The sequence below is a fragment of the Nomascus leucogenys genome, chromosome 13, assembly GCF_006542625.1.
Source record: "Nomascus leucogenys isolate Asia chromosome 13, Asia_NLE_v1, whole genome shotgun sequence".
In the NCBI taxonomy this organism is placed as follows: Eukaryota; Metazoa; Chordata; class Mammalia; order Primates; family Hylobatidae; genus Nomascus; species Nomascus leucogenys.
In genome coordinates, this window is record NC_044393.1 from 29,536,368 (window position 1) to 29,553,039 (window position 16,672).

At 40.0% G+C, this 16,672-nt stretch overlaps 1 protein-coding gene across 4 annotated transcripts in view; it reads right to left on the reverse strand.

The window, feature by feature from the left end:
- Window positions 1-4,378: 4,378 nt before the first annotated feature.
- The window catches only part of ITCH (itchy E3 ubiquitin protein ligase), a 143,967-nt gene continuing 131,673 nt past the window's right edge, over window positions 4,379-16,672 (reverse strand). For 3 of the 4 annotated variants that reach the window (XM_003273541.4, XM_030825515.1, XM_004090124.3), the window contains 2 exons: window positions 11,375-11,447; window positions 4,379-8,081 (listed from right to left, as the gene is read on the reverse strand). In XM_003273541.4, coding sequence (XP_003273589.1) covers window positions 7,982-8,081; window positions 11,375-11,447 — 173 coding nt within the window. In that variant the 3' untranslated portion in view covers window positions 4,379-7,981. The remainder of the gene's footprint in view (window positions 8,082-11,374; window positions 11,448-16,672) is intronic. The other variant, XM_030825516.1, reaches the window with a different exon arrangement.

The window sequence follows — 16,672 nt, forward strand, 5'->3', positions numbered from 1 at the left end:
CGTGGTGGGAGGGTATGAAGGCAAGTGGGACGGTTGCTGAGACCCCCTTTGCGCCCAGACTGAGGCAGAGAGAGGCCCAGGGCCAAAATGCGCTTCGGGATCGGGCAGGCCTGGGGTGGGGCTGGAGTCAGGTACCTCTGGAGTCTCCGGGTAAGATGCCGTGCAAGCTCGGAGATGAATTGGTTAGGGCTGGCCTGGGTGTCTTTAGAATCCGAGCTCAGCCCCGCCTCGCGTTACCTAGCAGAAGCCACTTCACATTTGTGTGTTCTATCTTGTTCTCACCTCTAAAAGGGGGACTCTTCTTCCCAGAGCCCTATGTTGTCCTGTTCCCGCAGGCCGCAAACGTTTCTGGGTCCTCTAGTAGGAAATAACTTCTGTTAAAACATGCTGCCGTTTAGTGAACCCTGTGCCACATTACTGTGCTGAACACGCACATACGTTGTCTCCGGTAGCTTCAGGGAAGTATCAGTAACCTGGATACTTTATAAATGCTGTTTCTCCCAGGCACTGTAGCTTGCTGGATTCAACGATGATCTAACTCCAAAGTTTCATTCCACAGTAGCTGCTCTTCAGTGAGGAAGGATTTGGTTCTCCTCCTTCCAGGGGTGTCTGCATGTTAAGAGGATCGACTTTACTGCGAAGAAACCTAGCAGACACCACCTTAACCAGATCAAAGTTAATATTACTGGAAAGGGGAGATATTGATGCCGCGTGCCCCGATAAAAATGCGTTAAGGGCACATCACCTCCGAGTCATTTTCCACAAAAACTCCCAGCCTTAAACCATGAGAAAACTTCACCAAATCCAGTGTGAGAGATGTTCTACAAGATACCTGTACTCCCCCCAAAATCTCAAAGTCATGAAAGCAAGGAATGAATGCGGAACTGTTACAGATTAGAGGAGTAAGGAGAAAGAAAAATAACATTGGTGGGAAAATTGGTGAATTCTGAGTAAGGACTGTAGTTTTAGTTTTACCAGTGTTAATTTATTAGTTTGGGTAATTCTAGCATGGTTATGTGGGATCATAATATTGGAGAAAGCTGGGTGAAGACTGTGCAGGAACTCAACCATTTTTGCAACAGCTCTGTAAATGTAAAATTATTTCAAAATAAATTTTTAAAAGGACTGGATCCAAAGGAATTTCTATTGAATGCTGGAAACATTAGGAAAGCATTTAGCAAGGGGAAGAAGTGCTGCAGAGACTGGACCCTAAAACATCCTGGAAGATAAGCACTGGAAGAATCACCACTGTCTTGCCCATGGAGAACCAGACTGAGAGGAGTGAAAGGATTTTAAAAGATTACAATCCCAGAGGCAAAAAAGAGAATGGCCAATAGTTCACGTGACAGGAGCCAAAATAAGAATGAAGGAGGAGCTGGAATAGGACCAAGAATGTCCCGGAGTGGCAGGCTTACAAACTTTTAAGAGTTTTGGCCCGGCGCGGTGGCTCACACCTGTAATCTCAGCACTTTGGGAGGCCGAGGCGGGCGGATCATGAGGTCAGGAGTTCGAGACCAGTCTGGCCAACATAGTGAAACCCCGTCTCTACTAAAAATACACAAAAAATTAGCCGGGCCTGGTGGTGTGCGCCTGTAATCCCAGCTACTCGGGAGGCTGAGGCAGGAGAACCGCGTGAACCCAGGAGGCGGAGGTTGCAGTGAGCCGAGATCACGCCACTGCACTCCAGCCTGGGCGACAGAACGAGACTCCATCTCAAAAGAAAGAAAAAAAAAAAGTTTTATTCTGCGGTAATGGAGAAACCACTGTAAAATTTTAGGTAGAGCAGGCATGAGACAGGTCTTCCACAGATAATCCTGAGGTAGCACAGAAGATATACTGGAGCGAGGAGGATGGAAAAATGAAGACAGGATGCTGTTATGGTCAGCCAGATTAGGGAGGAAGCACGTAGGCTGTGGCAATGTTGTCAGCTCTGAGAGAAGGGATTTTAAAGTTTTGGGGCCAGGCGCGGTGGCTCATGCCTGTAAGCCAAACACTTGGGAGGCCAAGGCGGGCGGATCACCTGAGGTCAGGAGTTTGAGACCAGCCTGGCCAACATGGTGAAACCCCGTCTCTACTAAAAATACAAAAATTAGCCGGGCATTGGTGGTAGGCGCCTGTAATCCCAGCTACTAGGGAGGCTGAGGCAGAATTACTTGAACCCAGGAGGCAGAGGTTGCAGTGAGCCGAGATCGTGCCACTGCACTCCAGCCTGGGCGACAGAGCGAGACTCCATCTCAAAATAAATAAATAAAAAGTTTTGGGGATAGATAGGATTTGGAGACTAATTAAATGGAATGGCAAAATTGGTCACATTAGACTCCCAGCATTGTGGTAAGTAGCAGTACAACAAAAATGGTCAAGTATGCATGCTTTAGAGTCAAACCATCCTGGATTCCAACCTGTACTCTTTCTACTTAATAGTTGTGGACATGATTCAATCATTTTGAGCCTCTATTTTCTTGTAAAACAGAGATAATCATTCCCAATAACAGGAAGACTGACACTGCACATAGCATATCTACCATATCCTGCCATAGTGATAAATGTTGACAGTTTTGGTATTAAGTGAATATGGGTGTGGTACTGGTTGCTATGATATGGAAGACAAATAGAAGAACAGGTCTGAATTAGAAGAAAAATAACAGGAGGGCTGTTTTTAGTGATCTTTCAAGTATGACTACAAATTCTCAAGGTCCTTCCCTGTGGGGTGCTTTGAGGAAATCGTCTTGTCCATAGCCACTCTTTGCTTATTAACAGACCCCTGTGCATAAGGGATCAGCAGTGTCCTGGGATTTATGTTTAAGGCCCTCTTTTCCTTGCCAACCAGGAAGATTCCCCTGGCTCCTCACTCCAGATATCCTGATCACAAAGGAGTCCTATGAACATGGAAGAATTGACAACTGAAATGGGCTGAGAGAGACAGCAGCTCTTGTACTGGAGTTACATAACATGAGACAGACACTTAAAAAGTCCAGAGAACAGCCAGTCAGTCACAGCGGAGTCCCAGTTTGATGCTTCGTAGGGTTTTGGATGAGAGCCAATGGCCAGTAAGAACAATTACTGACCATTGACCCTTACTTAGAGGGGCATATTTTTCCCCTTATTCTAAGCCACAGTGAAACTAGAGCATTCTAGCAGCTTCCATCGGACAGAATAAACAGGATAGGGTCTACTAACTACTCAGGACCTGCGAGGGGCCTGCAGTTTTTGTCCTCTAGTCCATGTTAGATCAGCCGTATTAAAAAATTCCTCTTCCCTTAGTCTCTCTCCACTGGTTCTGTTTTAAACGAGAGCATAATCACCTGAGTTTCCTAATAAGAAAAAGGTCTACTGAAGCTGGTAACCAAGTAAGCTTGTTGAGAACAGTCTTGGTAACAGTCTTGACAGCTAGCTAGTTGGTGATTCTCTACTCAGCACTCATGCCTGTGGTCCCGGTCTTTTAGTTGTCTCAGAAAAGCAATTCATATGGAGGCCTTTATGTTGGTGGATGGACCCTGCAGGTATCTTCATCTTCAACATGGGCACCAAATCCAGTCTCATCTGCAACAGCTCTTTCTAGTTTTTTCTACCCGTACTGTGGCGGGCCAGATCTCAATAACACAGGCCTCCATAACAACTGTTTCAGCACTAACTGAGTGGTTAAGTTAAATATTAAAAGCTGAAAGAGTCAGGGCCCTTATACAAAGGCTGGAATGTAACAAAACCCCACCAAGGGTTTTGCCCAGGACTTTTCTGGGCCTTGAAGCATGACAAGATAACAAAGGAATTCTTAACAGGACCCATTTAGGATTAAACAAGTTTTATTGGGGGTCTGAAGGCCTCCACAAACAAGTTTACTGGGGAGTCTGAAGGAAGTCCCCAAACCTCCATGATTTAGCAGGAAACAAGATAAGGGTAATCACCCCAGCACCTGGACCCATTTAGATTAAGTAAATTTACTGAGGCTTCAGAGGAAGGTCTTCGGGACTCAGATCTTATTTACAGATTTAAAAAAGTGAATCACTTATGTCTTTAGATGAATGTACACTCACATGTAGACATATAGCTTATAATGTAAATAAGCTCTGGAAAACTTTGTAGTTTTGAGTTGGTCTTGGGATCATTTCCAGGCTTTCTCCCCATACCTGGTTACAGAAATAAACTCCCTCCTTTCTCATTCATCTGCACCTCATTATTGGGCTGCGAGAATAAGCAGCCCAACCCTCGATTTGGTCTGGGAATGATACTACAATCCAGATGGGCTGTAACTTGCCACTTAAAAAAGCAGAGAAGCAGAAATCTATGTGACCTGGTCACATATAAGTCTTCTCAGAAGGTGGGGCCGGGGAGAGAGGAAAGAGACCCCTCCTTACCCAAGACTGACAGAAAAGCATGCAAATGAAGGACCAAAAAAGTTTAATTATAAACAGTCTTACATCTTGTAGGAAAACGCAAGTGAGGCAACTACTGAAGGAACTTTATAAAAGCATTTGACTCCCTGTAATATTTGTAGCATTACCTGAGTATTAAAAGTAACAGATCAAGAAAACAAAGGTACTCTTAATACAGTAATATACAATCCAGTGCTGCCAATTCCCTGTTTTTAGTTAATGAAAGCAAATTATACAAACAAAGTAAAGAACTAAAAGAAAAAAAAAGCAGGGAGACTGGAGATACCAACAATACTAAATAGAAGTTGTTAACTCTAAAGGAGTTTAGAAAGGTAAGTTACAGCCACAACAGGGAAGGATATAAAAATAGAGGAAAAATTTAATTCCGTGAGTCAACCCTGATAACATTTCGGATTATTAAACCAGATAAGTAAAAAGTGGTAGAGTGGGCTTGACTGAAATAGTTCTTTTAGGATGAGAACTTTGGGTATAGTTGAGTCAAGTTTCACTAAAATTTCTGATCATTGGTATGTCAATCTCTTGATGAAAAATCAGTACCTGAATATGTCTTTTTGTTTTTTTAAGAGACAGGGTCTCGCTATGTTGCCCAGGCTGGATTTGAACTCCTGGGATCCTCCCACCTCAGCCTCCCGAGTACAATACCTGAATTTTAAATAGAGTTATTGTAAATCTTATGAAATGAGATTTTGCTGCACTCTGACATAAGATAATAAAAGACAGAACAGGAATTCATTATTATGAGCTGGTTGATCAGTTTTAAACCACTCCATTTGATGAAACAAGTGAGGTCCTTCCCTCCTGACCAGGCTGTGGAATGCTGTTTTCCCCAACCCCCACCCCCTGCAAAAGAGCAGAAGAATAAGGCAATTGCTCATTTTACTTTGTTTTTATTTCAATGTAACATGCAGTAAAAAAAAAAAAAAAAAAAAAAAAAATTAACAGGATTTATTAGCATTTACAATGCTTACAAAGAAAAAGACTTCTAAAAGCAATTTAGTTCAGATTTAAGAAAAAGCTCTAAGTAAATACTTACAATAAATCTATTTCCATATGTTCAGTTTGGACCAAAATTTAAGATAGCATTTGGTAGATATTTATGTCTGCGGTCTATTTGCAGTATTTTTATATAACCTCTGATTCTTGGGATATCCAGCCCCCATTTTCCTAACACAGCAGGGAAGACATATACATGTGGCCACTTAAATTAAAGGAAAAAATGGAGTAGGGAGATCCCAGGCTGCAAAAATATATACAAGCATTTACCTTTTCCAGAACTAAACACTTCTTCCATAAAAATATTAAATAGCCAAGCCCTATAGAACTAGGGCCAGGGCTACTTCAAATATAACTATTCTGTATTTTAAAAATATAGGGCAGAAAGCCTTTTGGGTGATATTTATATATTTTCACACAATATTTCTAGGTCCCTAAATGAATCATGAAGCATTATATAGAACCAAAAAAAATCTATTTTCTTACATTATCTCTTAATTTAATTTCATAAATCTCTAGTAAATATTGTAGGTAACTACATTTCAGTATGAGAATTCACCTCAATAGGAAGTCTTTATAGAGGGCTTAATCTTCATTAGCCATATATTACCAAGTTCAGACTTATATAATGAACGGGTAGTTGGCAGACATTCGCTCTGTAAGACAAAGCAATAGCGTTTTTCCCCCCTACCAACAAAAAGGCAGAGTCCCTACTTTTAATGACCAGGGCTTTTAGAAACCACGCAGTATTTCCTGGGGTACATAAAATAAAAAAACCATAGGGCTGGGGAGAGCCTAGTCTCCCCATTTACACTGAGTTTCTTGATGAGGCAACCCTTTCACTCATGTAAGTCTCTGCTCTATGATGGCAGTGTCTTAGAGTACAGATAGACAAGTTTAAAAAAATGTTTTTATTGTTGTTCCAGGATGTAAAAAGGAAGAACATTAGGGACAAAAAATTGTTTTTCTTTTTTCCATATGGAACAGGGTTCTGCTGCTTATTCTTGGCTTAATATTACTTGTTCATGCTATGCCTCTGAAATGTGGCAAAAGTCCCTGACACATGAGCTATGAGGCTGTCCTCAGGGTTCAGCTATGATAGGGACTCAGCTGGCTTAGGCTTCATTCCACTGCCAATGAAGTCAGATTTATAACAGTCATCTTGACAGTCGAAGCTAGGCCAAGTTAAAATAATTAATTCCAGAGAACTTCGAAGTGCATTAATCAGTTAATAATGGAGCAATCTAAACTTAAACAGTCGTGAGAAAAAAAGGAAACCCTGTTAAAAATTTTAGGGGTGAAAAGAATATTGCAGATGAGGGTTATCAATCCAGTTCATGACAATGTAAAGAATGGAAATGACTACTCCAACGTATGTCAGAGAAATGATAACTCTGAAGACTTTTAATTCACAGAGAATATATTCCTGTGGTTACTGGATGTTATCTTCCTTTCTTTTTAGCCAGTACCACAGCTCTCCCTCTCAAATGAAAATCTGATGTCAAAAGCTGTTTCACTGACCTCTACTTGGACTAGAAAGCACTCTAGTCTTTCTAGTCTTAAACTCCTTAACAATAATTAAATATAACTGAAGTTGTTGGATTATGATAAAATTATAAAGCATCAATTATATAGAGGAACATATAAAAATCACCAGTGACATCTTTAGATGAATTAAATTAAATTAATTCTAATTCTAGGCTAAGTTTTTTTTCCTTTTATTTATTTATCCGCCCCCCCCTCGAAAAAGACAGGGTCTCCCTATGTTGCCCAGGCTGGTCTTGAACTCCTGGGCTAAAGGGATCCTCCTGCCTCGGCCTCCCAGAGTGCTAGGATTACAGGTACGAGCCACCATGCCCGACGCTAGGTTAACTTCTTAAAACAATGAAGGAATCACAGTGTTAACATTGTTTGTAAAGTGTAGTATTTGCCAGGCAACTGAAATAATCAAACTTCCAAATGAAGTCATTTGCAGGCTGTGACTAACTTTTCCCTGAATTCAAATTGACAAAACTACTTCGTAGAGATGCAAGAGTCTTGCATCACTTCCAGGAATGATGTATGGATTCATGCTCCAGAAAGGAAAAACAACAGTCAAGTCAGACTAAAATGAGAGGGAGAACACAAGCCAAAATTTTGCTCACATCCCCAGAAGCAGGGCTAAGCTTGCACTTTTAACAAATGCTTCTTACCAAGAGGCTTAATAGGAAGATCTTGTATATTGCAGTTACCAAAGGACTTCCCTGCATATCTGCAGAATCTCTAAAAGAAAAAAAAACTACTCCCAAGTGAGACTTTTGACACATATACAAAATTGTTGTTAAAGGAACAAACTAGTGGAATAAGACAAGGCAAATTTCATCGTTGTGTTAGAATCTCATGTTAAGCAAGGTTCTGACTAGTCATTTGCAGACCTGATTTCCGGAAACGCTGAGTAGAAATCACTGGGAGATAAACCTAAATGAGAACATTAATTTACTTACACTCAGATAACTCTCTAAAGAGCCATAGTCCAATTTTACAAGATGTGCAACAGGCAGAGAAGGACAAACATTGCAAATAAGTTCTTGCCCATTCATGGTGCAAGTTCTCAGAAGTTACTCTTGTCCAAATCCTTCTGTTTCTTCTATGGCAAACAACAGCTTCTCCTTCAGTTGCTCATAGCTCTTGTATGGTGGCAGGTCCAGGCGATTAAAACTAAAAGCAAGAATTGTTAGTTTGAGAAAAGGAAATATGCAAAGAATCAAATGAGTAGTGTAGTATACTACTTTATACACTATTATTGAAGCACAAAAATATACTACTGTGCTTCAAAGGATACCAACAAGAAAGTGAAATAACCCAAAAATGGGAAAAAATATTTGTAAATCATATATCTGATAAAGGACTGGTATCCAAAATATATAAAAAAACTTAAAACTCAACAATATTTAAAAATGAACAAAGGATAGAGATTTTTCCAAAGACATACAAAGGACCAATAAGCACATAAAAAAAATGCTCAACATCCTTAGTCATTAGGTAAATGCAAATAAAAGCCACAATGAGATACCAGTTCACACCTGTTGGGATGGCTATTATTTAAAACAACAACAAAAACAACAACAACAACAAAAAACAGAAGAAAACGAGTTGAAAAGGATGTGAGGATGTGGAGAAACTGGAGCCCCTCTGCACTACGGGTAGGAATATTATGCAGTGTAGTCACTATGGAAAACGGTATGGCGAGATTCCCCCCAAACATTAAAAATAGAATTACTACATGATCAAGGAATTCCACCTCTGGGTATATACCCAAAACAATTGAAAGCAGGGCCATGGACAGATATATCTATATTCTACCACAGTATACCTATGTTTATAGCAGCATAAACAGCCAAAAGGTGGAAATAATCTAAGTGTCCATGTATAGATGAATGTATAAACAAAATGTAGTATATCCAGACTATCAAATATTATCCAGCATTAAAAAGGAGGAAATGCTGACACATGCTACAACACGGATGAAAATTAAAGATATTATTCTAAGTGAAATAAGCCAGCCAGGAAAGGACAAATAAGGTATGATTCTACACTTATGAAGTACTAAAGATAGTCAAAAATCATAGAAACAGTAGTAGAATGATGTTTGCCAGGACCTGGGGAAAGGGAGTCATGGGGAGTCATTGTTTAAAGCAGCAGTCTCCAACCTTTTTGGCACCAGGGAATGGTTTTGTGGAAGACAATTTTTCCATGGACATGAGTGGGGAGGGGGATGGTTTCGGGATGAAACTGTTCCACCTCATGTCATTAGATTCTCGTAAGGAATGCGCAATCTAGATCCCTCCCATGCACAGTTCACAATAGTTATTGCTCCTATGAGAATCTAATGCCTCTGCTGATCTGACAAGTGGTGGAGCTCAGCAGGTAATGCTCACTCACCCTCCACTTACCTCCTGCTGTGCAGCCCAGTTCCTAACAGGGGCTGGGGACCAGGAGTTGGTACCCTGCTTTAATGGGTACCATTTCAATTTTATAAGATGAAAAATGTTTTAGGTCTGGCACGACGGTCTGTAATTCCAGCACTTTGGGAGGCCAAGGCAGGAGTATTGCTTGAGCTCAGGAGTTCGAGACCAGCCTTAGCAACAAAGTAAGACTCTGTCTCTACAAAAAGTTTAAAAATTGGCCAGGTGTGGTAGCACATGCCTGTCATCCCAGCTACTTGGGAGGCTAAGGTGGGAGGATAGTTTGAGCCCGGGAGGTGGAGGTTGCATGAGTGGAGACTGAGCTATAGCACTCCAGCCTGGGTGACAGAGTGAGACATGTCTCAACAACAGAAACAATTTTTGGAGATAGGTGATGGTGACGACTGCATAACGATATGAATGGGCTTAATGCCACTGAACTGTACACAGTTAAAAATGGTAAATTCTATGTTATGTATATTAAACCCAACAATTAACTGTAAAAAGGAATGAAATATTGTATATGCTAGCCCAGGGATGAACCTTGAAAACATGCTAAGTAAAAGAAGCTACACACAAAAGGTTGTATATTTGGCTGGGGGCAGTGGCTCACGCCTGTAATCCCAGGACTTTGGTAGGCCAAGGTGGGTGGATCACGAGGTCAGGAGTTCAAGACCAGCCTGGCGAACATGGTGAAACCCCGTCTCTACTAAAAATACAAAAATTAGCCATGCGTGGTGGTGCATGCCTATAGTCCCAGCTACTCGGGAGGCTGAGGCAGGAGAATCGCTTGAACCCGGGAGGCAGAGGTTGCAGTGCGCTGAGATCACGCCACTGCACTCAAGCCTGGGTGACAGAGAGAGACTCTGTCTCCAAAAAAAAAAAAAAAAAAAAGCTATATATTTATTGTATGATTCATTTTATATAAAATGTCCAGAATAGGAAAATTCATAGAGACAGAAAGTAGATTAGTGGTTACCAAGGGCTACACAGGAGGTAAAAAGGGAGTGACTGCTAATGGGTACATGGATTTTTGGGAGGGTGAAAAAATTCTGGAATTAGACAGTAATGATGCTTACATAACCTCGTAAATACGCTAAAACCACTGAACAGGCTGGGTGCAGTGGCTCACGCCTGTAATCCCAACACTTTGGGAGGCCGAGGTGGGTGGATCACCTGAGGTCAGGAGTTTGAGACTGGCCTGACCAACATGGTGAAACCCCGTCTGTACTAAAAATACAAAAATTAGCTGAGCGTGGTGGCAGGTGCCTGTAATCCCAGCTGCTTGGGAGGCTGAGGCAAGAGAATTGCTTGAACCTGGGAGGTGGAGGTTGCAGTGAGCCGAGATCAAGCCACTGCACTCCAGGCTGGTCTACGAAGTGAGACCCTGTCTCAAAAACAAACAAACAAACAAACAAACAACAACAAAAAACCACTGAACTGAACTGCATAATTTAAGGTGAGTTTTATAATATGTAAATTATATATCAATAAAATTGTTACTTAAACACTACATGCATGTACAAAACATGTATAAAAACAAAATGGAATAGACAATAAAACAGTAAAGAGGTCAGATATCCAGGAAGGGCCATATGTGACCACTAAAATATATCCCACAAAATAAGGTTCAAATATTGTTGACATTAGGTTGAATTCCAAAATATTAATATATTTGCTGTGAGATTAGGATTAGATTTAGTTTTCTACATTTTTAGAAATGTAGTTAGATTTCAAATGAGAATATTTGTGGTCATGATGTTAGAAAGTAGGTCTCCTAACTTTCTTTTGCTGCCTTCAGAGAAAAGTTAAAATAACTAAATCCCACATTAAAAAAAAAAAATTCAGATGTGAAAAAAGGAATTGATTGCAAATAGTTGTAAGGAATCACATAGGGGTGAACAAAATGCTCTTAAACTGGATTGCTATGATGGCTGTGCTATTCTCTATATCTACTAAATGTCATTTTTAATTTCTAGCTGGCTTTAAATAGCTACAGATAACTGGACAAAAGCTGTTTTCTCTATCCTTTCTGATTGTACTTACCAGGTATGACTTCTGGGTAGCCAATTTTCTTTCCCAACTTTTTCAATGCAGAATTTCTGTGGTCCATTGCTCCCTAAAACATAATGAAATCATAAACAGTTTGTTAGTATAGTGGATCTCAAACTGTGTTCCCCAATCCAACAAGCATCAGCATCAAGAGGGAACTTGTAAGAACCATAAATCCACATGCCGCACACATCAGCTTACTAATTCAGAAACTCTCTGAGTTAGGTGTGGTAGCTCATGTCTGTAATCCCAGTACTTTTGAGAGGCAAAGGTGGGCAGATCACTTGAGGTCAGGAGTTCAAGATCAGCCTGGCCAATATGGTGAATCTTGATCTCAACTAAAAATACAAAAACTAGCCAAGTGTGGTGGCGTATGCCTGTAATCCCCAGCTACACAGGAGACTGAGGCAGGAGAATTGCTTGAATCTGTGCAGCAAGGTTGCAGTGAGTCAAGATTGCACCACTACACTCTCGCCTGGGTGACAGAACGAGACCCTATCTCAAAAAACCCAAAAAACCCAAAACCAACCAACAAAAAGAAACTCTAGGGGTCAGGCTCAGCAATATGTGCTTTAACAAGCTTCCGGGTGATTCTGGTAAGTGTAAAAGTTTGATGACTAGTTTGTTAATATAAGCCCCAGAGGAGAAAATGCAGTTTCATCTAGCATTCTTTAGCCGGAATAACACATTGTTATGATTAATAAAAGCTTACACAAGAACACACAAAAAGCTTAATTTTAGTAGTCTGAAAGACAATAACGAAACTACAATGAAACTTGATTTAAATACAGAATTGATAAAACTTTGTGAAATGTAAACATCCTAGTGAATTCCATATTATTAATGCTAGAACTTACAGGTCCTGCAGGGCATACCCTTACAAAAACAGATACAAGTATAAACATAAAATTCTTGCCCCTCATTTACCTACTGCTGGAGATAGCTGTGAATAGTGATCATAAAAACACCAGTTTTTTAAAAGATCATTACTTTTCCCTAGGAAGCATTTATTGTTGGTCTCAATGACTGGTAATGCTACTAGATATTTTAATTAGAAGGGGGCAGGAACACTAACTGTTCTGCAATGTGTGATACTGTCAGACACAAAGAACTTTCTCATGTCCCACCTGACTAAACCCAGTATACTAAGTATACCCAATACAAATTGTTAGTGCTTTTGTATTTAGTAACACTGAATTGTTTTCACAAGTAGTTATGTAAAAAGTCCAGTAATACAGGAAACATTATAAAAAACACAGTTAAAATTATTCTGTGGTGTTCAACACATAAATTAAAATTAACTCACTCTGCATGTTCTCTGTACTCAATATATATATTTTTTGAGACAGAGTCTCACTCTGTCACCCTGGCTGGATGGCAGTGGCACAATCTTGGCTCAATGCAACCTCCGCCTCCTGGGTTCAAGCAATTCTCATGCCTTACAGTAGCTGGGATTACAGATGTGCACCACCACACCCAGCTAATTTTTGTATTTTTAGTAAAGATGGGGTTTTGCCATATTGGCCAGGCTGGTCTTGAACTCCTGGCCGCAAGTGATCAACCCACCTTGGCCTCCCAAAGTGCTGGGATTACAGGCATGAGCCATCACGTCCGGCCTCTACTCAATATTTTATAGCATTTTCTTTTTTTTTTTTTTTTGAGGCGGAGTCTCCCAGGCTGGAGTACAGTGGGGCAATCTTGGCTCACCACAACCTCTGCCTCCCAGGTTCAAGTGATTCTCCTGCCTTGGCCTCCCGAGTAGCTGGAATTACAGGTGCCCACTACCACGCCTGGCTAATTTTTGTATTTTTAGTATAGACGGGGTTTCACCATGTTAGCCAGGCTGGTCTCGAACTCCTGACCGCAAGTGACCCACCCGTCTCGGCCTCCCAAAGTGCTGGGATTACAGGTGTGAGTCACTGTACCTGGTCACATTTCATTTTTTATAACTTTTTTTTTTTTAAGACACAGGGTATGACTATGTTGCCCATGCTTGAGTGCAGTGGCTATTCACAGAAGCAGTTATAGTGCACTACAGCCTTGAAATCTTGGGCTCCAGCAATTCTCCTGCCTCAGCCTCCAAATAACTGGGACTACAGATGTGTGCCCACCGTACCTAGCAGCATATTTAACTACATAGATGGAAAGGAGTTTCATTTAATAATGCACATTAGTATGTAACAGAAAGGATTCTGAATTGCTTTTAATAGATTTAAAACCAAATTATTAAAAACTCTAACGCTGTCCCTAAACCATACAACTTCTGTGTAGACTTTTGTACCTATGTTCCTATTTTCAGTCACCTTTCAAATGTTATGGTCTCCGAGGCTTTTTTACATGTTAGAGCCTTGGCCTATAGTAGAATTTTATGACAGAAGATATATTCTGATACTATGCTTTTAAGATCTACCTCATTTTTCTCCACCTTGACCATCTATAATTTATTTTCGCAGGTGTATTATTCGTACTTTATTTAGGTTACTTCCCTCCTTTTGTTATCACATATACTTAAGTCTATTATTTATCTTTCTCATCTGTTCTTTTATTTTCCAGTACTACTTCTTTTTTTTTTTTTTTTTTTGAGAGATGGAGTTTTGCTCTTGTTGCCCAGGCTGGAGTGCAATGGTGCGATCTCAGCTCAGCTCACTGCAACCTCCGCCTCCCGGGTTCAAGCGATTCTCCCGCCTCAGCCTCCTGAGTAGCTGGGATTGCAGGCATGTGCCACCATGCCTGGCTAATTTTGTATTTTCAGTAGAGACGTGGTTTCTCCATGTTGGTCAGGCTGGTCTCGAACTCCCAACCTCAGGTGATCCGCCCGCCTCAGCCTCCCAAAGTGCTGGGATTACAGGCGTGAGCCACCGCACTCAGCCTTTCCAGTACTTCTTATAGAGAATGGCTTTTGATCTTGTCTTAAACCTTTTCTTATAAGTAGGAACAAATATTTGACTTCTTAGGTATATCTTCTAACATAGTTGTCCCCAAATAGACATGTATTAAAACACATATTATTTCATTATAAATTACCTAAAAAATTTAATCCCTTATATTACAGTTAAGGCTATGTATAAGTATTTTTTAGGGATTGTCAATAGGTTATTTCATCCATAAATCAGTGTATTAAAGGGGATATTATGAATATATATATATATATATATATATATATATATTTTTTTTTTTTTTTTTTTTGAGACGGAGTCTCGCTGTCGCCCAGGCTGGAGTGTAGTGGCGCGATCTCGGCTCACTGCAGGCTCCACCTCCCAGGGTTCACGCCATTCTCCTGCCTCAGCCTCCCGAGTAGCTGGGACTACAGGCTCCCGCCACCACGCCCGGCTAATTTTTTGTATTTTTAGTAGAGATGGGGTTTCACTGTGTTAGCCAGGACGGTCTCGATCTCCTGACCTCGTGATCCACCCACCTCGGCCTCCCAAAGTGCTGGGATTACAGGCGTGGGCCACCGCGCCCGGCTTGAATATATATTAATAAAAGTGGGATGTTGGATCCATCCCCAAGGTCAAGAAGCATCACATTAAAGAATTATATACACCACCTCTAAAACTTTCTCTTCCTGTGCTGGGTGAAAGTTTAAACTAGATGGCCGCCTCTGCAGAAACCTTACAGACCAAGAGAGAATGAGATAATACTCGAAGTACTGCAAGAAAAAACTTGGCAGCCAAGATTACTATACCCAGCAAAACCATCCTTCAGACATACAAGAGAAATAAAGTATTTCCCAGACATGGGGAAATAGAAGGAATTCATCACCTTATAAGAAATGCTCAAGGGAGTCCCACATCTGGAAGTGAAAAGATGATATCACTCTCATGAAAATACACAAAAAGTATTAATATAACACTCTGGTAGAGCAGATACACTAAGGGAAAAAAGAACCAAACCTTAGCACTATAGAAAAGCGCAAAAACCATAATGATAAACATATGAGAGAAAGAAAGGAACAATGGATATATAAAGCAACTAGAAAGTAATTTTAAAAATGACAGGAGTAAGTCCTGATCTATCCATCAGTAATAACCTTGAATATAAGTGGATAAATTCCCTACTAAAAAGATACAGACTGGCTGAATAGATTAAAAAAAAAAAAAAAGACCCAACTATCATATGCTGCCTACAAGAAACTTGCTTTACCCATAAAGACACATACAGACTGAAAAGGAAGGGATGAAAAAGATATTTCATGGAAATGGAAATCCAAAGTGAGCAGGAGTAGCCATACATATATCAGGCAAACAGACTTTAAATCAAAAACTATAAAAAGAGACAAAGGGCATTCTATAATGATAAAGGGACCAATTCAACAAGAGGATATGAGACTTATAAATATATATGCACCCAACACCAAAGAACCCAGATATAAAAAGGAAATATTATTACATTAAAAGGGAAAGACAGACTCCAATACTAGTTGGGGACTTCAACATCCACTCTTAGCACGGGACAGATCATCTAGACAGAAAATCAACAAAGAAACATTGGATTTAAACTGTACTTCAGACCAAATGAACCTAACAGTCATTCATAGAACGTTTCATCCAACAGCTTCAGAATACACATTCTTGTCATCAGCACATGGAATATTCTCCTGGGGAAACCACATATTAAGACCCAAAACAAGTCTCAACAAATTTAAAAGAACTGAAGTCATAATGTCACATGTATTTTCTGACCACAGTGGAATAAAACTAGAAATCAATAAAAAGAGGAACTTTCAAAACTGTATAAACGCATGGTAATTAAACGTGCTCCAGAATGACCAATGGGGAAATGTAAAAGGAAATTTAAAAATTCCATGAAACAAATGCAAATGGAAACATAATATATTGAAACTTATAAAATATAGCAAAACCAACATTAAAAGGTAATGTTATAGCAATAAATGCCTACATCAAAAAAGTGGAAAGATTTTAAATAAATGACCTAATGATACACTTTGAGAAACCAGAAAAGCAAGAACAAGGCAAACCCCAAATTACTAGAAGGAATAATAAAGATCAAAACAGAAATAAACAAAAATGAGGCTAAAAATGAAGACAAAAGATCGATGAAATGAAAAGTTGTTTTTTTTTGAAAGGATAAACAACATTGACAAACCACTAGCTAAACCAAGAAAAGACCCAAATAAATAAAATCAGCAACAAAAAGGGAGACATTACAACTGACACCACAGAAATACAAAGGACCTTTAGAAATTATTATGAACTACACACCAACGACTTAGAAAACCTGTGGAAATTGATACATTCCTGGACACATACAACCTACCAAGACTGAACCAAG